The sequence below is a fragment of the Podarcis erhardii genome, assembly GCF_964252035.2.
Source record: "Podarcis erhardii genome assembly, chromosome: 2".
Taxonomy (NCBI): domain Eukaryota; kingdom Metazoa; phylum Chordata; class Lepidosauria; order Squamata; family Lacertidae; genus Podarcis; species Podarcis erhardii.
Genome location: NC_138498.1, coordinates 115,085,171 through 115,107,627, shown reverse-complemented (window position 1 = coordinate 115,107,627; position 22,457 = coordinate 115,085,171). Strand labels below are relative to the sequence as shown.

Genomic DNA, 22,457 nt, shown 5'->3' with positions numbered 1-22,457 from the left:
TCCTTATTCACTTTTTGTACCATATCTCCTCTTATCCTCCCTGTTAGTTCGGCAATATGGAAGTATTCCATCATTTTAGATAACCAGTCTGTTTTGAACATTTTTTCTTAAATGCCCACTATAAACCATGGAAACCATTCTTGGTACCTCTGAACTGCTTCATGACACCCTCCAGAAAGGGATTTATATCGCAGAAGTCCCAGATCCTCCACTTCAGAGCAGGAGGAAAAGCAATAGGGGGATCCTCAAACTTCTCCTGATACCTAGGGGAGAAGAAGAAGGTCAACTCATCATCCCTCTAACGCAAAGAGCTTTCTGAAAAGCCAGGTGCCTCATCTTGATGTCAGCTCATCTCCACATCATAGTGAGCTGAGATCAGGGTTTTTAGCACATGATGAAAAGCAGTGGGCAGGTGGCTTGCAGATCTACAGTGGAACCTTGGTTCCCAAACGTAATCCGTTCTGGAAGTCTGTTTGACTCCTGAAACGGTTCAGGAACCAGGGCGTGGCTTCTGATTGGCTGCAGGAGCTTCCTACACCCAATCAAAAGCCGCACCAGACGTTTGGCTTCCAAAAAACGTTCGAAAACCGGAACAGACACTTTCGGTTTTTGACTGTTTGGGAGCCGAGGTTTCGCTGTACAGTGGTACCTCGGGTTAAGTACTTAATTCGTTCCGGAGGTCCGTTCTTAACCTGAAACTGTTCTTAACCTGAAGCACCACTTTAGCTAATGCGGCCTCCTGCTGCCGCCGCACCACCGAACCACGATTTCTGTTCTCATCCTGAAGCAAAGTTCTTAATCTGAAGCACTATTTCTGGGTTAGCAGAGTCTGTAACCTGAAGTGTATGTAACCTGAAGTGTATGTAACCCAAGGTACCACTGTACTGCACAAATTATATGCAGCCCCAAAGGCAAGGACTTATTATATGTAGAAGCAAAAGGATTATGCTACAATGTAAAAATAGATGTTTTATCATTTTCTGGAAATAAATGAATAATAGGGTCTTTAGACACTGAGGACTAGAATCATTTAACGTAAACCATTTTAAAAGAGAGAACGGGGGGGGGGGGGAGAGAGAAATAACAGTTTTTCCACAAGTGCAATGAGTTTTCCGACCAACCTGAAATGTTTTTTGTTTGCTTACCTCCACAAGAAGCTTCCAATGTCCTGGAAGGAAAGAAGAGATTGAATTCAGTGGAGGCAATTCAGAGCGACAGAGGGGGGGAGAGAAAGACAGGGTGGGAAAAGAGAGAGGATTATTCTCTCAATACTTCTATACTGATTATGAGCTGGCCCAGGAAGACGGACCCTCCTGCTTTTTCATTAACCTCTAAACATCAACCTTCAAGATGAGAAGGATGCCAAGTGATGGAAAGCCCATCCCATCTGTGAACTGGCAAGCAAGGGGCCTCGGACTCAGCATCCCACAGCCAGTTAATTAGGAAGCTCAGAAGCAGGACCAGGGCTGACCTGCAGGAGTTCACTCGCTGGTTCCTGAAGCTTCTCCTCCATCTCCCAAATGGCACTATCAAAAGCGGAGAGTTCCCTGGAGAGTCTGGCCAGGTGCTCCTCCCTTTTCTTGGCGATCTCCTTCTCCACCTCTGCCATCTGGGCCAGCAGAGACTTCTCTTGTTCTTCCAAAAACTGGTGTAGACGTCTGAACTCAGCCACTGTCTTTTTCATCTCTGCTCCCATTTGATTCTGCAACAAGGAGGCAGAAAAATAAGGACAGCTTGCCAACAGCAGGATTGAATATAGCCTGACTTTGCAGCCTCAGATCAGGTAAGAGAATTCCCGTAAAAGGGCTCTTTTGACATTTCGGAGACATCACACCAATGTTCACAAAACCTTGCATACACCCACCCACCACTTAGGAATGCTCTTTTGTGAACTTTTTTTGGTGGGAGTTCTCGTCACTCCAAATAGTAAGGTAAAGGTAAAGGGACCCCTGACCATTAGGTCTAGTTGTGACAGACTCTGGGGTTAGAATCATAGAACCATAGAATCATAGAGTTGGAAGAGACCACAAGGGCCATCGAGTCCAACCCCCTGCCAAGCAGGAAACACCATCAGAGCATCAGGGTTGCGGCGCTCATCTCGCTTTATTGGCCAAGGGAGCTGGCGTACAGCTTCCAGGTCATGTGGCCAGCAGGACTAAGCACAGCACCAGCGCAGCACACCGAAACGCCGTTTACCTTCCCGCCGGAGCAGTACCTATTGATCTACTTGCACTTTGACGTGCTTTTGAACTGCTAGGTTGGCAGGAGCAGGGACTGAGCAACGGGAGCTCACCCCGTTGCAGGGATTCGAACCACCAACCTTCTGATCGGCAAGTCCTAGGCTCTGTGGTTTAACCCACAGCGCCACCCGCGTCCCATTATGCTCAGCCTACAGATGTGTAAATAAAACCATGTATCACAAATACCAAGGGGGGGGGGCGGGAATCAAACCGAACCGGAGGGAAGTGCTTTCACCGCTCAGAGAGTGGGGTGCTTGTAACAATGCTTTTCTGCTTCCCAGGGAGGTGACACTTACGAGCAGGTCTTGGCTTTCCTCTTCAGCGTTCATTTTAAATGCCATGATCTTCTCCCTCTCCTTCCTCAGATGGCCTAAGCACCTACAGATCTGGTTCTGAAGACAAAACAAAATTCCAGTCTGGTTCTATTTTCTTTTCCTGCTGAGTTTTAGGATGCATGCAAGAGGGAAATTGAACAATATGGCCGTCCTCCATTCCAGGGTCTTTTGTGGAGATTCCCACTTATTTATCCCAGTGGATTGAATAAGACAACCAAATCCAATATGGGTTTAACATAACTCCCTCCATCCCCTTGAGAGACTGCTTCAGACCAACTCAAGCTCCAGGTTTTGAAGAGCTGTTCGACATTAGAGCAGAGAATAATAATATAATAATAATTTATTATTTATACCCCAGCCACTCTGGGCGGCTTCCAACAAAACACTAAAATACAATATATACTATAACCTGTGTGTGTTTGTGTTTTTTTTGGGGGGGTCTTCCTCCTTGGAGGAAAGCAGAGACATTTACAAATTGAATCATAATAAATTATAAACATTTCCCACAATTTTTGCTCTCTCGTGTCACCCAGCCCTGCCCTGCCCTCCCGCATCAAGACCCATTGCCGTTTCCTACCATGTACTCCTGGGACGCCTCCTCCAGAGGAATCACCTCGTGGCTTTTGTGCTCCTTGGATCTTTCACACACCAGACAGATGGGGCTTTCATCCTCCTTGCAGAACAGCTTCAGGGGCTCCTGGTGCTTCTCGCAGACTCTTTCCTTTCCTTCTGCCCGCTTTCTTCCACAGAAATCCCCACGGAGCATCTTGGCTTTTTCTGCAACATTTGCCAGCGACCGATTGGGGATGAGGTGCCTCGGCTGAACAGTTTTCCTGCACTCAGGGCAGCAAGCCTCTCCTTCGGATTTCCCCCAATACTGGGTCAGGCAGGCTCGGCAGAAGTTGTGCCCGCACTCCGGGATGATCACTGGATCCTTGAAATACTCCAGGCAGATGGAGCAAGTGGCTTCCTCGAAGAGATCTTGCACGGGACCCCCAGAAGCAGCCATGGCTGCTGCTTCGCCTGGAAGAGAGAGTTGGTTTCGCTTTCTTTCCTGTCTGCCAGCAACAGGGCGTGTTTCCTTTGCAGGAAGGAGGTGACGCAAGATCTCTCCTGAGTCTCTTAAATTGATTTTTTTTAAACAACAACAACAACAGGGAAATCGTTCGTGGCTGGCTGTTCATTTAGGCAGGCATTTTCCGATGACAGCTGGAGATAAGTGAATTTTTTGTATTGTTATGAACTTCACAACATCCTCAAACCGCACTGAAAGTCAGTGAATGAATTTGAGACTCTTAAGCTCCCCCCACCTGTATGGTCCTTGCGCGTGCGCGCGCACACACACACACACACACACACACACGGAGAGAGTATACATTAAAAGCGGCATAATTAGCAGGCAACTAAAATATCCTCTTAAAGATGTCAAAAGAAAACATTGCAAAGGTCGATTACAGAGCGTACTTAATGCAGCAAAGTTAACGCAAAAATTAAACATTTCAAAAGAAAGCATTACTAAAGGAAGTCGAATATGAAATGCACATTTAAAGCAGCATGATTAGCAATAAAATAAAATAAAGTATCATCTAATATTATCTAGAACATACCTGCCGCTGTTGCTGCCAATCCTGCCCATAGGGGTTTCTGGCGGGCTGTTGCTGTGGAAGCTCAGGCTAAACGACCTAAGACTGCGCTAAGAGACATCCAAGATCCCTGCCCTTTCTTGTAGAGTTGGGAGGGATCCTGAGGGTCATCTAGTCCACCCCCCTGCAGTGCAGGAATGTCAACTAAAGCATCCAGGACTCCCGGGGCCAGGTGGGAAAAGGCCTGCAAGACAGGGAACAGCAGGTCTTCCAGGACTCACAGCCAAGGTGGTCTCTTGAGGAACAAGGTACCTCTGAGCATGCGCTCAGCCTAGGAATTTGAATCAGCAGCAGAGCCAAGCTCAAGAGATGCGCACATTAATCCACGCCTGGTTTCCTTACTCCAGCAGCTTTTGCAGTGATGGCAAGCTCTTGAGTTGTTGCTGTGTTAAGACAATTGACAGCTAGAAACCACTGGTGATATTCTGCAGTCACTGAAGATCTGTCAGTAGATTCCAACCTACCTTCGACCCAGCCCTGCCATAAGCATCTTGTGGGACTGTTCAGGGTGGCAGGAGAGGATATATTATTTATTAATGTCCTTCCAAACTTGTGTTAGCAAGTTTATTTATTTAGCAGAGTGCATTCCCCTTTACACAGCAGAAAACTAGTTGCAAACTTGTGTGAGTTTCTTAAGACAATACACAATTCAATCTGGTTTGCCCAAATTGAAATGTGTTGTAATATTTTCCTGGTAAGACCTCTTGAATCCCTTCTTTAAAAAAGGTCACGCCCACCCACTAGTCACATGCAAGGAAGGAGGCTCCAGGCCAGGAAGAACAGGAAGTTTGGACTGGCTGGACCAAACATTCCCTTGCATGTCCACTCTAGCAAAACAAGGAATGTTGTACTTGACTGCTCTCAGTGGATTACATCCCACACATCTTGATGAGCTCCTCTTATGTTCTTATGACACCAAATGCTTTCCGCTTGCATTAAAACACTGCTCATAATTTGTTTATTCAGTGGTGATAGAATCATGGAGGTGGAAGGAACATCAGCAGTCATCTTATCAATGAGGGATCTTTATGGTATGGATGATGTATTCCCTGTCAGGAGCTCGTCCTACTCTCGAGTAGGACCCTGGCAGAGACACATGCCCGACTGGCATGTTCTCTCTCTCCTGGTCGATCATTCGGGAGCTTCAAAAGCTTTCTTCTGCCTGGACATCACAGCGACCGATGGCAACAGACATCGGTACACTTAGGGATCCGCAGAGTCTTCACAGCTTGCGTGACAGACCTCAGCAACTCAGCATTTTGGCTAATCTACTTTATTTACATATAGGAGCACTGCAACATGGCTTCCTCTCTCTCTAGCATCGGGCAGCAAAGAGAAAAAGAATGAAGGACAATAGTCCCACTTCACGGAACACAGTAACACAAACATCCTGTCTCCATCACTTCCCACTCTGTGGAGTCAAAACATACACCGTCATGTGACAGACAAAAATCCCATGACTGCAATCACAGGGCAGGAATCCTAACATCCCCCCCCCCCCGCGCAGCAAAATAAAAGAAGGAAAGTATTGCTTTTCTCTACCTCTTCATAGAGAACAGCTAGTTTGGGAAAGGTGGTTGGCCTAAAGTTGAGGTAACACAAATTCCATTTAGGGACTCGAAGCCCCTCTCCTCACACTTCCTGTTGAGTGGGAAGGTCTGAGGGATGTGTGGCGCATTCAAGTGAAGGCCTCTCTCCATGCCAGCCAATGCTGCCTCATCGGCATTCCTGATAGCAAGGGATTGGGGAGGCCCTGGGTAAGTCAACACCTCTCCGCTGAGCCTCTCCTACCTCACAGGATTGCTGTGAGGATTACATAGGATAGCATACCTTGGCTAAGTCACTGCAGTTCCTGGAGGCAGGATTACGTGGCGTATGAGGCTGTTACACTCTTGGTTTTTTATATTCTTATTAAAGATTTCTTAGTGTACAGGAACACGTGCGTTGTCTCATTTTTCAGGTTGTGTTTTCTACAATTCTGTTTTCATTTATTGTGAGACAGGTTTTACCTCCTTGCCTCTAGCTGGGCAATCACGTGCAGCTGCCTCACTACCAGTTGGGTCAGGAGAGGCTGAGGTGGCCTCTGTTGGTTTCTGCTCTCTTCACTGTGCAGCGAAAGTGCTTGTCACGAGACAGGTGTTTACATTTCACAGTCTGTACTGTTGGGTTTTCCCACGGGAAAGGGAGACTGGATGTGACGTACACTGGTTTCCTGTTTTTCACTGTTCTTTGCAGTTCAGTGTGTGATTCTCTCCGTGCTTTAGAGGAGAGAGGATGCCTTTCTCTGCTCCGGCAGAGGGAAAATGTTTTTCTGTAACTTACCAGCTTTGAAGTGTAAATAAAGTAATATAGAGCATGTTGGCACGTACTTTTCATCATTCCGCTGTGCACTGGACACTGCTTATCTCCAACATTTGGTTCCGGGCCCAGAAAAACGCAGTGTTTTGAGAAGTCGGGCTCCTGGCAAAGGAACAAAGGAGCAAAGAATTGGAGTGCCGGCAAGGGATCGGAATGCAGAGGAACGGATCGGACGATATCTCTGCGCGTCAAGATGATTTGCTGAGGTACGTGCTACAGCTCCGGGCAGCCTGCCAGCTTCTAATTAATGGCTTTATGGCTGGACTTTGAACTTTTATAGCCGGTTTTGCCGTGGCACAGGCAAAAGGCTAAGAGGGTAGATTTTTCCTATGCTGGGGGAAATCGAAAGTAAAGCAGCTGCAGCAGTGTCGCAGCATGAATTTAAGGCAGCAGAGAGAACTTTCACTTTTGAACTTGCCTTTGGAATGCGGTTTGAAGCAGCTGCAGATAAGCAAAGCAGTTAAGCAGAAAGGCACAGGTTCACAGGCAGACGCTGTTTTGAATTTGCTTTTGGAATAAAGCAGCCTGATTTAAAGCAGCAGAGATGCAGGAGGCAAATGCCAGAGTTATGATGGCTAGCTGCAGAAGGCTGGATGAGGCAAGTGGGGAATTTGATACCACTGATCAGCCAAATGCTCAACTCACAGTAGCCTGTGATACTGCCATGATTCAGAATAAAGCAGATCGGCGGGGTGTTAGCTGCATGGGCAATGGGGAGACTTCACAGACGTCATCCCATAGTGCAGTGGAACCACCAGATGGCGCCAAAGCTTTGAAGGCAGTGAAATGCTACTCATGTGGACGTCTAGGCCATATGAAGAGGGAATGCAGATATCCCAGGGCCAAGACAGAGCAGCGCAGCGAAAGCTCATCGCGTGGAAAAGGCCAGAGCAAAAGCAAAGGTCCGGTGTCCAGGACAACGCAGCACAAGGCAATGGTCTCACGCTACGCTCCAAAGGTTGCAGAGGTTGCAGAGGTCCAGAAGACGTCTAGATCTTTCTTCGTGGTTGATTCAGCAGCGACCCACCACATGTGCAACGATAAGCGACTGTTCGTGTCTTTTACACCGCAGGAAGGTGCGATTCACCAGGCTGATGACCACACGATCCCCAGTAAAGGCTATGGAACTGTTGTTCTTCACAGTTTGGACTTATCGATACAGGATGTGCTTTATGTGCCGGATGCCAAACATAATCTGCTCAGCGTTGGACAGCTGAATGAGCGGAAAATTGACGTTTCCTTTAAGAACAAAAGGTGCATCATCACAAAGAAAAATGACTATGTATTGTATGCTGAATATGTTGATCGTTTGTATGTTTTGTATTATGATGATGTTGTGCAGGATGACACTTGTTGCATTGCAGGTTCTAACAAAAGTTTGCATGCAGAATGTATTCACGATTTTCACAGAAAATTTGGTCATTTGCATTTTGAGGCAGTATCTAAGATGCCTGCCTTGGTTGAAGGTATGACTATTAAACCCTGCAGGTTCCACATGAAGTGCAGAGCATGCGCAGCAAACAAGGTGAAAATGGCTGCGAAAGGTAAGGTGTCTAGTAAGCAAGCAACAGAACCATACCAGGTTGTTCATGCTGATTTGGTTGGACCACTAGCGCCCTCTTTGGGTGGGAACAGGTACTTCATGGTTCTCATTGATGCATTTTCCAGATATATTTATGTGTACAATCTCAAGCAGAAATCAGAGGCTTTTCCTAGGTTCAAGGAATTCTGTGCTTGGTTGGGAAATGTGCATGGTAAGAAGATAAAGATTCTTTTTACTGACCGGGGGGGAGAATTCACTTCTCAGCAGTTTGAAGCTTTTCTGGCTGAGAAAGGAATTCAACATGATTTGTCTAGTCCTCGCTTGCCATGGCAGAATGGACTTGCGGAACGGGCAAATCAAACATTGCTTCAAGGGTTAAAAACCTTGCTGCATGATGCCAATCTTCCAGAGAGTTATTGGGCCGAAGCTCTCTCATGTTTCACTTACAGTTATAATCGCAGGTTGTCTTCAGCGATTGGTTGTACCCCCTATGAGAAGATGTTTGGCAAGAAGCCATACATCAAGCACATGAAAATTTTTGGTTCTGACATGTGGGTTCACTCACCACAAAACTCCAAGTTAGACAAGCGTGGATTGCATGGTATCTTTCTTGGTTATCAGAAAGGGTCTTACAGAATAATGATGACTGACTCTAAGGAAATTAAGCTCACAAGAAGTGTTGAGTACAATGCCAAGTGGGGGGAGAATGTGGGAATTTTCCAATGTTATCCTGATGACAGTGATGAGACTGAGGATAGTCAAAAGCAACCGCAACAACCCACACCCACTGATGAAGGTTCTGATTCTGAGTCTGAAACTGAATCAGGTGATTCAGAGGATTTCAAGAGTGCGAAAGCCTCTATGCGACCCTCTGAAAGCTCTGATCAAGAGTTGGAGGAACCATTGTTCACAATAGGTCACTTTTCTCCTAAGAAGGAAGAGGAGAGTGTTGAAGACTTAAGGCTAATTCGCAGGTCACAGAGAGCGACAAAAGGCAGACCTCCAAAGAGATTTGCTGATGAGTTTGCTAAGATAGCAGTAACAGCTGTTAAAAGCTCCAAGAAGGTTTTTGAACCTTCAAGTTTCCAAGAAATCCAGGATTTGGATTCAAAGGAAGCTGAGCCATGGTTAAATGCCATGAAGGCTGAGCTTGATTCCTTGGAAAGGAACAAAACATGGGAACTTGTTCCAGTAGTTCCAGGAATGAAATTGCTTGGAAGCAAATGGGTCTTCAAAGCAAAGACTGATCAAAATGGAAAGATAGTCAGACACAAAGCCAGATTGGTAGCCAGAGGTTTTGCACAGGTACCAAGTGAAGACTATCACGAGACCTACTCACCCACAGTGAGGTATGAGAGCATTAGGCTTATGCTCAAGCTAGCTGCAGAGGAAAATCTACACATTAGTCACCATGATGTGAATACAGCTTTTTTGTACGGATCTCTAGATGAATCACTTTATATGCTTCCACCTGATGGCGTACAGGTAAAACAGGGATTTGTCTGTGCTCTGAAAAAGTCCCTTTATGGTCTCAAGCAAAGTGCACGGTGTTGGCACACAAAACTCACTGAAGTATTGTTTTCTCTAGGTTTTAAGCAAGGGAAAGCTGATCCATGTGTATTTGTCAAAGAGGAGAGGCAAAAGAAACTGTATTGTTTGTTTTATGTTGATGATCTTTTATTCTTTTGGAAGGATGTCACAATGTACCATAACGCCCTAGCTCTACTGAAAGAGCACTTTGACATGAAAGATCTTGGTGAGGTAAACAACTACCTATCTCTGGAAATAGAGAGAGATCAAGATGGTAACATTCTAGTACACCAGTCACGGAAAATTGCTGATGTGTTAAGCAAACTAAACCTGATGGATGCTAACCCTGTAGACACACCGATGACAACAGGTTATCAGGTAGATGACACTGAAGAAGCATTTTCTGACACTACACTGTACAGAAGTGTGCTAGGCAAGTTAAACTTCATTGCCAGATGTTCAAGACCAGACATTGCTGTTAGCTGTAATTTGCTAAGCAGACAAGTCAACAATCCTACTGTTAAGGATTGGAAAGCTCTGAAACGCATAGCGCGGTATTTGAAAGGCACTATGCATTACAGACTGAGATTTAACAATCAGAAGTCTGGTGGTCTTGAGATATTTGCAGATGCAAGTTTTGGAAGTGACACTACAGACAGGAAAAGTACGTCTGGAGTTTGCTATATGTACAATCAGGGTCTATTTGATTGGTCATGCAAGAAGCAAACAACAGTTAGCTTAAGTACTTGTGAAGCTGAACTGAATGCACTGTCTTATTCACTTAAGGATTGTGAATGGTTGTTACAATTGTGCAAAGACATGAAAATTCCTGTCAAATGTCCATTCCAGGTTTACCAGGACAACAAAGCATGTTTGGCTTTGCTGAATTCTGAAGGTTGTAAGCAAAGCACGAAGCACTTGCAATTGAAGTTGCAACATGCTAGGGAACGTATTCAGAAGGGACTCGTAACGGTGTCCTATATGCCAGGTAATGAAATTCCTGCTGATGTATTGTCCAAGATTGTATCGAGGGATCAACACTGTACCTATGTGCAGAAGTTGGGTTTGTACTGATATTGTACGAACACGCTGCCCAGTGGTGTTCACAGAAAGGGGGAGGATGTTGGTTTCTGCTCTCTTCACTGTGCAGCGAAAGTGCTTGTCACGAGACAGGTGTTTACATTTCACAGTCTGTACTGTTGGGTTTTCCCACGGGAAAGGGAGACTGGATGTGACGTACACTGGTTTCCTGTTTTTCACTGTTCTTTGCAGTTCAGTGTGTGATTCTCTCCGTGCTTTAGAGGAGAGAGGATGCCTTTCTCTGCTCCGGCAGAGGGAAAATGTTTTTCTGTAACTTACCAGCTTTGAAGTGTAAATAAAGTAATATAGAGCATGTTGGCACGTACTTTTCATCATTCCGCTGTGCACTGGACACTGCTTATCTCCAACAGCCTCTGGGTCTAGTAACCCACCAACATCTCCCAAGCTGCAGAGACTCAGGTCTGAGAGAAGGAGAGACCTGAGTACTCGCAGGAGGAGTGCTCGCCTTTGGGTGAGACAGGGAGGTGAGTCACCGGGGGATCAGGACTGGCTGCTACCATGTCAAAGATAAAAGGCTGCCGGACCCTGCCCTGGGATGTGGGAGCAACATTGCTGCTTGCTGGAACCTGCCTGTTACCCTGTGCCTGACCTAGCCTGGTTTCCTGCCTTGGCCCTGTTGGACTGACTCCTCATGGAAGCCTTCGATTTGGGACCGGACCTGGACTGTGTTACTTGGGTTAACCCAAGCACAAACAGAGACCAGACCAGAATAATTAAAGCAAAGCGGCTGTAAACCTAATCTTTTATTAAAAGAATGGCTGTTGGTGACAGCGTTCCCACTCACGTAACAGGCGATGGAGGAGAATTCAGAGCAAAAGAAAACTCTTACATTTATACCTTTGATTTTCAATACAGAACAATGAGAAGTTAGAAAAAACAGAAGATGTCAGATGAGGCGCTGTCTAAGGAGGCTGTCAGCTACTGTATTTTTCACTCCATAAGACACACTTTTTTCCTCCTTAAAAGTAAGGGGAAATGTCTGTGCGTCTTATGGAGCAAAAAATACGGTAATTTATTTGCTCTCCAATGTGTGCATTGGTGAAAGGGAACCCATGCCTTTGGCACGATTAGGCGGCCATTTTTACATAGTGCGGATATGTGACAAATTCGGCAATATGTATGCAAATAAATTAAGTATATTGTTACAGCAGTAAGATAGCAGTAAGTTGAGCTTTTAGAGTCAACGATGCAACGAAAGAGAATGTAATGGAAGAGCAGAAGGGGAACATAGTCTACGTACATTTGATAGAGTACATTGTGAACCAAATCATATCAGTGTAGCATGTAAGGACACATACAATTGAGGGTACAGTAAAATGGTGAGTAAGCATCAGTGTAGCAAACAACGGATACTGGCCCATTATTATTCTTATAACAGGGGAATGGTGAGTGGGGTGGTTATGTTTCTATTCTTCTACTTAGTTAATTTGTGGGGTTTTGTGTCAGTGTTCCTTGTGCAGGTTCTCTTACTATTCGCTCGTTGTGTTTCCTTGGTGGCGAGAGGCTGTTACGATTTTTGAGGTGCCAATGACAAAAGAGCAACAGGAAGCAAAATCTTTGATAAAAGAAGAAGAAGAGTTTGGATTTGATATCCCGCTTTATCACTCCCCTTCAGGAGTCTCAAAGCGGCTAACATTCTCCTTTCCCTTCCTCCCCCACAACAAACACCCTGTGAGGTGAGTGGGGCCGAGAGACTTCAGAGAAGTGTGACTGGCCCAAGGTCACCCAGCAGCTGCATGTGGAGGAGCAGAGACGCGAACCCGGTTCCCCAGATTACGAGTCTATCACTCTTTTTTAAAAAAATATAATTTTTATTAACAGGCCAATCAAATCACATTAATTCCAAATCACATTAGTTCCAAATTATACAGCCAATTTTTAAAAAAATTTGTTGGGGGTACTCATACTTCAAGCTCCGAAAGTGATCCAAACTTCACTCTTGCTGCAGCTGCTTGAATTGAACAGTTCTATCCAGTTCTGTCCAGATAGTCTCTTTGTTATTTTCCTCATCTTCTTGTTGTTATCATATATTCCTTTCTTTGTGATTTTTGACGAGTCTATCGCTCTTAACCACTACACCACACTGGGGTTAACACACGAAAAACCCCAAATATGTCCAGACACACAAAAGTACAAGCATAGGTGCTCTCTAAAAATCTATAGATGGATCTGCCCAACTGTTAGCTGCAGATTATTTCAATGGAAATAATTGTATACATAGATATGTACCACCATCCCCTAGAGTTCCTTAGATCAGCACCATCCTGGCTTCCAGCATCACCTACAAGGGGAACGTGACCATCTTGGGGAGGTTAGTGAAAGACCGAGGCGGACACAGGAATTTCTTTCTTGCATCTGAGTTTCATAACCAACCCAGGCCACAGACTCCCGAGGAAACACTGACTGAAGCATGGGACAGGGTCTACAGGCTTTCTGACAGTGCTTCCTAGACACCTGGCCTGAGCAGGACAAGCGGTGAAAGAGCCAGCCAGCCATTTGTTCTACAAATATGGCTTATCCTCAGGGAGAAAGTAACCTCTGAGCTCATTCCTGAGAAGGAAGCAGCACGCGTGTGGCAACAGCAGGGGGTTCCCCCGTCTTGTCTGCCTCCACCCTTAGGCAGCCAGGCTTAGATGGCCCTTACTGAACACAGAAAACAAGGGCTGGAGGGTCTCTCCTGAGAAGGAGGCTGCTGAGAACGTGCAGAGGCGGGCTGCTCTATCGGCATCGTAAAAGGCCATCCGCCTCCCTTCACAGTTCAGGGTCACTCGGATCCTCCTGGGCTCGCAACTCAGGGGCAAAACAGTCCGTGAACCGAGACAGGCAGCCCTGTATGCACCTCCCCACTTCCCCAGATCCCAGACCCCTTCTTCGGGACCAGCAGTGATCACCTGCTTCCTCTGGACAGAACTTTTGGCAACCCCCACAGCCCACCCCTCATCGCTCCCCACGGTGACTTCCCAGAAATGCCTGCCTGCTGTGAACCCCTCACGACCCAGCACGTAATAATAGTTGTTAAATCTCTCTGGTCTGTCGGGCAGAACTTGACGTTCTCCTCCTCGCCTCACACTCTTACGATCCTCAGACAAGAGAAGCCAGGGATTTGCTGTGTCAGGATCCAAAGTTACATTTTCTGTGGGGGCAGATGAGGAAAGAGAAGACGAACAAGGTCAGCTGAGAGACTTGACTTTTGTCTAGACACGTAACACGGAAAAACAACGCCCTCTGAAATCAACAGGACCTCAACCAGGACTGGGATGCTTCCTTTGGTTTATAATAAAGATAATCATAATCATAATCATAATCATCATAATCATAATAACAACCACCATCTGGTTGGGTTTCCCCAGCTACTCTGGGCGGCTTCCAACAAAACACTAAAATACAACAACCTATTAAACATTAAAAGCTTCCCTAAACAAGGCTGCCTTCAGATGTCTTCTAAAAGTCTGGTAGTTGTTGTTCTCTTTGACATCTGGTGGGAGGGCGTTCCACAGGGCGGGTGCCACTACCGAGAAGGCCCTCTGCCTGGTTCCCTGTAACTTGGCTTCTCACAGCGAGGGAACCACCAGAAGGCTCTCGGCGCTGGACCTCAGTGTCCGGGCAGAACGATGGGGGTGGAGACGCTCCTTCAGGTATTCACATGTGTGCCACTCTTTCAAGTGTTTAAAGCATCACACATGCATTATATAATTATAATGTTTACAGCAACTCTATAAGGCAATTCAGGATTCTTATTATCTCCATATTTCAGAGTGGCTTGTCTAAAGGCTACCCAGTGATCCATAGCTAAAATATTTAGCCAAGATTTCAACAAAGACCAGGCCAATAAATGGCTGGACTATGGTTGTTTTTTTTTATTAAGTGACATGTCTGTGACTTTAACATTATTAAATACTGAACGATTGTTTTCTCAGTAATAGTAGCCCAGTGCATTCCAACATTTCTCCGATGAAAATAGGGACATCCCATTCTTTAATGATAATTTTACTATTTATACCCCACACATCTTATTGGCTTGCCCCAGCTATGCTGGGAAGCTTCCAACATACATAAAAACATAACAAAACATTAAACATTTTAAAAAATCTTCCCTATACAGGATTGCCTTCAGACGGCTCAGGGTTTGGATAACTCCATACCCTCCAACATTTCTCCAATGAAAATAGGGAGGTCCTAAGGAAAAGCGGGACATTCCGGGATCAAATCAGAAATCGGGATGGCTTCTCAAAATCATAGATGGCCCTGGAAAATAGGGGCACTTGGTGGGTCTGTCCATGTAGTATAGTTTTAGGTACTAGTTGAAAACTTGTCCTTCTATTTGGTTTTTTGATGCCTGGATTACGGGCTGGTTGGCTCTCCCTTCACAGGCCTAATTGGCACAGTATCATTTTGGTCGGAGAGATTCCTGGCTAAATGGATAAAATTATCAGGAAGGTCCAGAAATGGGGGCACAAGTCCCTCCACCCCACACACTTGGCTAAGGATATCATCTAGGTATCTCTCCATGAAGAAAAACTGAAGTTTGAGGCAGAGGCAGACATACAATGCTCTGAGTTTGGGTTCTGTATGCTTACAGCATTTCATGCTGTCGACAGCCTCTTGCTGGAGATTGGATGTGGGGCAGTGGACTTGCCTGCTTGTGTTTAAGCCGTGTGCCAACACCCATGTTCAACCTGTCTGTATTGCCTCCTTGAGCAACTTGGAAATTATCACTGCCCACAGAAGAGAGTGAATGTGAAATCTCAGGTAAAAGTTATAGCTCATTGGAAGTGGCAGAAACATGTATGGCAGACATAGAAAGTGCTAGCCAGGGAGAACTGACATGGACAGAGTAGGCCCAATGGCCTGGTCACTTGGAGAAAAAAAGCCCATCTCTCCCAGGAATTGTGCTTCCAGCAGACCCTGAAATGACATACCTTTTCTCAGCTGAAGTCCTGATCCCAGAGAGTCTAGACAAGAAAAGGGAGCAGAGACTTTATCTGGTGTCCTTATCTGGTAACAACAATACAAACTCATAACATTATATTAGAGGTCAGGCAACCAGAGGTGTCCTCCAGATGTTGTGGACTACAAGTCCCATAATCCTCAAGAACTGGCCATGCTGGCTGAGGCTGATGGGAGTTGTTGTCAAAAACATCTGGAAGCCACCATGTTGGCTTTCACACCACTACAGCTTGGATAAGTAGGGGGGGATGTATTAGTGTCAATGTCCAGAATAATAATAATAATAATAATAATAATAATAATAATAATAATAATAATATTTTATTTATACCCCGCCCTCCCCAGCCAAGGCCGGGCTCAGAGCGGCTTACAAACAATAATAAAAACAAGAAGAATGATTACAACTTAAAAACAAAAATAAAATACAACATTAAAATAATGGAACATTAAAATATTAAAATGTAGCCTCGTCACAGGAGGAGAAGGAAACAAAAAGAGAGAGAAAAGAAAACAAAAGAGAGAGAGAGAGGGAGAGAGAGGACATGGTGTCTCCTTAGAGAAAAACTGCCTCCTATCCAACAGATCTTTCCATCACCAGCAGCCTTGAGGAGCTGTCAGATCCAGACACCCCTGCCCCAGGATCAGAGATCTCACTTGTCAGAGTTACTGACTGGATCTTAGATACCTCCTGCCCCCCTCTTGGGTGCCCAGTAATTGAATAGACTGTAGCCCAGGCATGAGCTTTGGGGCCCTCCAGCTCTTGGCTAGCAGCATGAGAGGCTGTGAGGTGTATTAAAGCACCTGCATGAATCAAGGCCTGTTTGAGAGACAGGAAGGGGTGAATAGAAGTTCTTGGTTTGAGCAGCTTCATTGCTGAAACAGCCACTCCAAGCAAGCTCAGCCTTCCTGAACCAGGGGAATGAACTGCAAGTCAGTGTAGGCAATACTGAAGCAGATGGAACAATGTTTTCTGACAGTGCAAGGCTTGCACTGTTCAGCAATGCTGGGTAGTTTGTAGTTTGCAGGTTGATCACTCCCCTTTTCATGATGAAATAAAATTGCTGCTTTTTCAGCTGGCCGTCCCATCTTCCATCTTCCTGGCCCAGCTAATATTACAAGTGACCTGGAGCTTTCCACGAACGTTTTTTTTTTTAATGCCCACTATAAAACCATTGAAGCCATTCTTAGTACCTCTGAACTGCTTCATGACACCTTCCAGAAAGGGATTTATATCACAGAAATCCCAGATCCTCCACTTCAGTGCAGAGGGGAAAGGCGTAGGAAGGTTCTCCAACTTCTCCTTTGCTTGAGACCTGACAGAGAAGAACAACATCATCCACCTTCCTTCCAATCAGGGCTGGCCCACCCATGAGGCAAAGTGAGGCGACTGCCTCAGGTGGCAGAATCCACAGGGGCAGCAGATCTCAATGTTGATCTTCCTTCTACTCCTGTTCCTGATGTAGATCTTCACTCACCCCTTTTTCCTTGGCAGAAGGGAGGGTGCTGTGTTTTGGTTCACCTCAGGCACCAAAACATATTGGGCCACCTCTGCTTCCAAGGCAAGTAGCTTTCTGAAAAGCCAGATGTCTCTTCCTGGTGTCAGTTAATCTCCACATCATGGAATGTGTGACAGGAAGTGAAGAGCAGGGATTTTACTGTGTTCAGACATCTTGTGAACACCTATCTGTTTAACCAGACTCTACCTGACCCCCCTGGATTGGACCCTCTTATTACTGCATTCCTGTTATTATAATGCTGCTTTATGGCTGTAATGTTGTATTTTTGCACACCCTTTAGAGATTTCTCAATATTTAGCAGTTTTAGAAATACTTTTAAATAAGATACGATTTAACAAGTTACGGTGGACTCCTAGAGGCAAATATATAGAAGCAAATGTACAAAGATATATAGAAGAAATATCTACTTTGTTGGAAGTGAATGAAAAATAAAATCCTTGGACAGTGAGAGATTTTAGGATTAGGCCCATTTAAAATTAATCATTTAAAAAGAGAAAAATAGTGTGTGTATTTAAATATATATATGCACAGACTATATGAGGGTAAGGAAGGCTTGCCCAGTAAAAATTTGCCCTCTCTTTTAAGACATTATTATTATATTTTAAAATGAAATAATACTTGTGAATCATGTGGCATATTTCCATAATTAATGGTATGGGTGACTGGGCATTTCATCATCATAAAACATGATTGCATATTTTGTAGATGAGAAAGAGGTTGCAGGAGTCTGAAACATGTTGAATGTTTGAAAACTAATTACTCTAAGGGAATATTTAAAGATGAATTACCCTAATATTTAAATATTAATTACTCTCAATAGTGAGAGGATCATTTTCTTTTATTTTCTGCTTACCTCTGTAAGAAGCTTCCAATATCCTAGAGGGAAAGAAAGAAGTCATTTGGGTCACTTCTCTGCAGAATACTGTGTGGGTCTGAATGAAGGAGGGAGGGAGAGAGAGGCGTATCTATCTTTTGGCAAAACACAAAGCAAAACAGTCCCCTCTAAAACACGCAGAGAAATTTGATTCTAATTGAGTCAAACTGAGGCACACGCAGTATCAAAGAACCACAGATTCAAGATTGTAACGGAAACAAATAATTTCATTGATACAGAATGCTTCGTTCAAGCCCTAGTGCTCACTTTCTCTGAATATTTGGACTTATCCAAACATCCTCCTCCCCATCTAGTTGCTAAACAGGATGTCTCCGTTCCCTAGAATGACCTAACTTCTAAGTGTCTTGGCGTCCTAGCATTCATGAAATGCAGTTCATAGTCACCCAGCCAGAGCTATGGGCCAGAAAGGACCATGCATGCTGGGCCAAACGACGTCAACATGCCGTGCTTGCATGCCTCGCAACATGCGCGCATGATGTCAGCATGTCCCACAGAATGCTGGTGCCATGCTCACAAACCAGGGATCATGTTCACAAGCATTATAAGCAGTCAGTTCCCAAAAGCCTGATGGAAAGTGTGGTTACAGGCAGAGGCGCAGCTAGCTGCTCTGTGCCCGCGGGGGCGGGGCTGGCATACCGGGGGGCGCTGCCTGTGGCAAGCGACCCGGGGGCAGCAGCGCTGTGATGTCACCCCCCCTCAGGGATGACACCCAGGGTGTGCCGCACCCACCACACACCCCACCCTCTGCCACTGGTTAAAGGGAAGCAGTCAGAGGGCCTTCTCGGCAGTGGCACCCTCCCTGTGGAACACCCTCCCATCAGATGTCAAGGAAATAAGCAACTGACTTTTAAAAGACATCTGAGGGCAGCCCTGTTTAGGGAAGTTTTTAATGTTTAATATTATGTAGGGAGCCACCCAGAGTGGCTGGGGATACCCAGCCAGATGGGCAGGGTATAAATATTATTATTATTATTATTATTATTATTATTATTATTAGAAGGACAGAAAGGAAGGAGCCAACCTGGCTTCTTCAGGGAGGGAGTTCTTAAGTCTGCAGCAACCCCTCATATATGACTGCTCCCCTGTGAAGGTAAAGGGACCCCTGACCATTAGGTCCAGTCGTGACTGCCTCTGGGGTTGCGGCGCTCATCTCGCTTTACTGGCCGAGGGAGCTGGCGTACAGCTTCCGGGTCATATGGCCACCATGACTAAGCTGCTTCTGGCGAACCAGAGCAGTGCACGGAAATGCCGTTTACCTTCCCACCGGAGCGGTACCTATTTATCTACTTGCACTTTGATGTGCTTTTGAACTGCTAGGTTGGCAGGAGCTGGGACTGAACAACAGGAGCTCACCCCGTCGCGCAGATTAAAACCGCCGAACTTCCTATTGGCAAGCTCTAAGCTCTGTGGTTTAACCCACAGCACCACCCGCGTCCCTGTGCTCCCCTGTAGAACAATATAAAAGTCCCTGGAAGTTAAAAACTAAGTAGTGACGTGCGTGGAAGAAGTAGCCAAGGTGTGCTACTCAGCTTCTTCTCATCAACATTTTAAAATGTGGGGCAGAATTCAAAAGTGATCTCCCAGCGTCAGAAGGAGGCCTCACCTGCAGTTGTTCATTCGCTGGCTGCCAACGCTTCTCCTCCATCTCCCGGATGAGGCTGTCAAGAGAGGAGACTTCCCTGGAGAGTCTGGCCAGGTGCTCCTCCCTTTTGGCTGCAATCTCCTTCTCCACTTCTGCCATCTGGGCCAGAATACGTTTCTCCTGTTCTTCCAGAAACTGGCGCAGTCGTCTAAACTCAGCCACCATCTTTCCCTTCTCTGCTTCTATTTGTTTCTGCGATAAGTATGTGGAAGGAAGAGGCAGGAGGATAATATCAGAAATACAGTCTGGCTTTGCAGCATCCAGAGGTCAGTTTTGAGAAGATCGGCCTAAAAGTAACTTTCTCTCACAACATCTACCTGTTAGAATATCGTCTTCAGCACTGAATAAATGGCAGCAACTGAAAATTTAAATGTCAAAATAAACATCCAAGACTGAAAGCCAGAGCTATATGTGATACTAAGAAGAGAGTTTTGCAACTTCCAAATATAACAGATTTGTATTTTTCAGCTGTAATAAATTGAGTAGCAGAATGGATTATGAATGTCTATGAGGAGACAGCTAAACAGGAGCCAAATTTGATTGAAGTACCATTAAATAGAATATTATGGGAAACATACGCCAGACCATTTTTGCTGAAAAATCGTTGTTTATTTTCTAATTTGGTAAGGTTATGGGACTGATATAAAAGCCTGCTCAGCTCTAAATTTTCTCCCTTGGGATCAATAATAAACATAATAGAATAGAATGTTTCCAAGTTTAAAATGTAGAAAAAGTATATGTTTAGCATTTGGGCCTTAATTAGGCAAGGACCACATGATTTCATATTTAGAGATTAAGGGATGGACGGAGGGAAGCAATCCTTTATGGTCTGAATGCTTCTGAATCTGTTCTAAATTGCAAGACTATATTAAAACTCCTAATCAAGCTGAACAAATTTGAGAAAATTTGGTGAACATTTTGGTAAAAAGTTATCAGTCGTTCTTGAAATACAGTACGGACCCAGAAGAATTTTATGGTATAATATCCCAGAACATTGGGGAAATTGGAAGTGTGGGAGAAGTTATTGTTAATTGAATGGTCAAAGGCCTGGAAACGATGCCTTATGAAGAACGGCTAAGGGAGCTGGGCATGTTTAGCCTGGAGAAGAGGAGGTTAAGGGGTGATATGATAGCCATGTTCAAATATATAAAAGGATGTCACATAGAGGAGGGAGAAAGGTTGTTTTCTGCTGCTCCAGAGAAGCGGACACGGAGCAATGGTTCCAAACTACAAGAAAAAAGATTCCACCTAAACATTAGGAAGAACTTCCTGACAGTAAGAGCTGTTCGACAGTGGAATTTGCTGCCAAGGAGTGTGGTGGAGTCTCCTTCTTTGGAGGTCTTTAAGCAGAGGCTTGACAACCATATGTCAGGAGTGCTCTGATGGTGTTTCCTGCTTGGCAGGGGGTTGGACTCGTTGGCCCTTGTGGTCTCTTCCAACTCTATGATTCTATGGATATAGGTTTACTTTGAATTCAGGGATAACAGAAAATTGCTATAAAATAATGAGCAGGTGGTACACCATGCCAGTAAAGATAAACAAAATAAATACAAATTATCCCACCCCTGCCACGTGTTGGAGATGTCAGAAAGAAAAAGGAGACCTTTTCCACAAGTGATAGGAAATGTGAAACAGCAAAGAAATAATGGAGTTAAATAAATGTTCATTTAGAAAGAATTATGGGATAAGTCACTCTCATTTTGAGTGAAGCCACACTTCCCATGGCATCCATTTTGTGAAGAGCACCCCCAGCACTCTCCCCAAAGTTGAAATGTGCCCACTGGTCCAAAAGGGTTTGCACCCCCCCTTTTTTTAGACAATAGCACTTTTTCACTTCCCAGGAACAGTAACTTACAAGCAGGTCTTGACTTTCTTTTTCCATGTCTGCTTTAAATGCCAGTGTTTTCTCTTTCTTCTTCCTCAGATTGTCTAAGCAGCTGCTGATCTGATCCTGAAGAGAAAACAAAATTCCAGTCTGGCTCCCACTCAGTGGCGTAGCGTGGGGGGTGCAGGGGGGGCCGGCCGCACCGGCCGCAACATCTGGGGGTTAGGGTTAGGGATAGGGTTAGAGGGCGCAAATCCAGGGTTAGGGGGCGCAAATCCAGGGTTAGGGGGCGCAAATTACTTGCCTTGCCCCAGGTGCTGACAACCCACGCTACACCACTGCTCCCACTTTTATTTACTAATTGTTTTAGTATACATGGAACAGGCAAGTTGATCAATATGCTTGCTCTGTCATTCCAGGGTGTTTTTGCTAAGGTCTCCGAGGTGCCCTCTTTCCCCCACTGTAACACAGAAGTGGGGTGAGGAGGCTACTAGATTCAATATGGGTTTAAACCTCTCGAGATGGGGCAGAGAGAGAGCTCCTTCCCATGTCCAGATTATGAATACAGTGGTATCTCAGGTTACATATGCTTCAGGTTACATACGCTTCAGGTTACAGACTCTACTAACCCAGAAATAGTGCTTCAGGTTAAGAACATTGCTTCAGGATGAGAACAGAAACCATGCTCCGGCAGCACGGCGGCAGCAGGATGCCCCATTAGCTAAAGTGGTGCTTCAGGTTAAGAACAGTTTTAGGTTAAGTACAGACCTCTGGAACGAATTAAGTACTTAACCCGAGGTACCACTGTAATCATCTCATGTTTGAGCAGAGAAACTTGAGGTTTTCTATTTAACACACCCCTCCACTTTTGACACATCTCA

The 22,457-nt window shown here is 45.2% G+C and overlaps 1 protein-coding gene across 1 annotated transcript in view; it reads right to left on the bottom strand.

The window, feature by feature from the left end:
* LOC309335195 (uncharacterized protein) overlaps positions 1–22,457 on the bottom strand; it is a gene marked incomplete at its 5' end in the record, with an annotated part of 74,281 nt that overhangs the window by 36,215 nt on the left and 15,609 nt on the right. The window contains 12 exons of the mRNA XM_081850069.1: positions 148–263; positions 1,146–1,168; positions 1,472–1,702; positions 2,537–2,632; positions 3,153–3,757; positions 6,588–6,678; positions 13,369–13,883; positions 15,670–15,702; positions 16,889–17,010; positions 18,068–18,090; positions 19,713–19,943; positions 21,607–21,702. Coding sequence (XP_081706195.1) covers positions 148–263; positions 1,146–1,168; positions 1,472–1,702; positions 2,537–2,632; positions 3,153–3,757; positions 6,588–6,678; positions 13,369–13,883; positions 15,670–15,702; positions 16,889–17,010; positions 18,068–18,090; positions 19,713–19,943; positions 21,607–21,702 — 2,182 coding nt within the window. The remainder of the gene's footprint in view (positions 1–147; positions 264–1,145; positions 1,169–1,471; positions 1,703–2,536; positions 2,633–3,152; positions 3,758–6,587; positions 6,679–13,368; positions 13,884–15,669; positions 15,703–16,888; positions 17,011–18,067; positions 18,091–19,712; positions 19,944–21,606; positions 21,703–22,457) is intronic.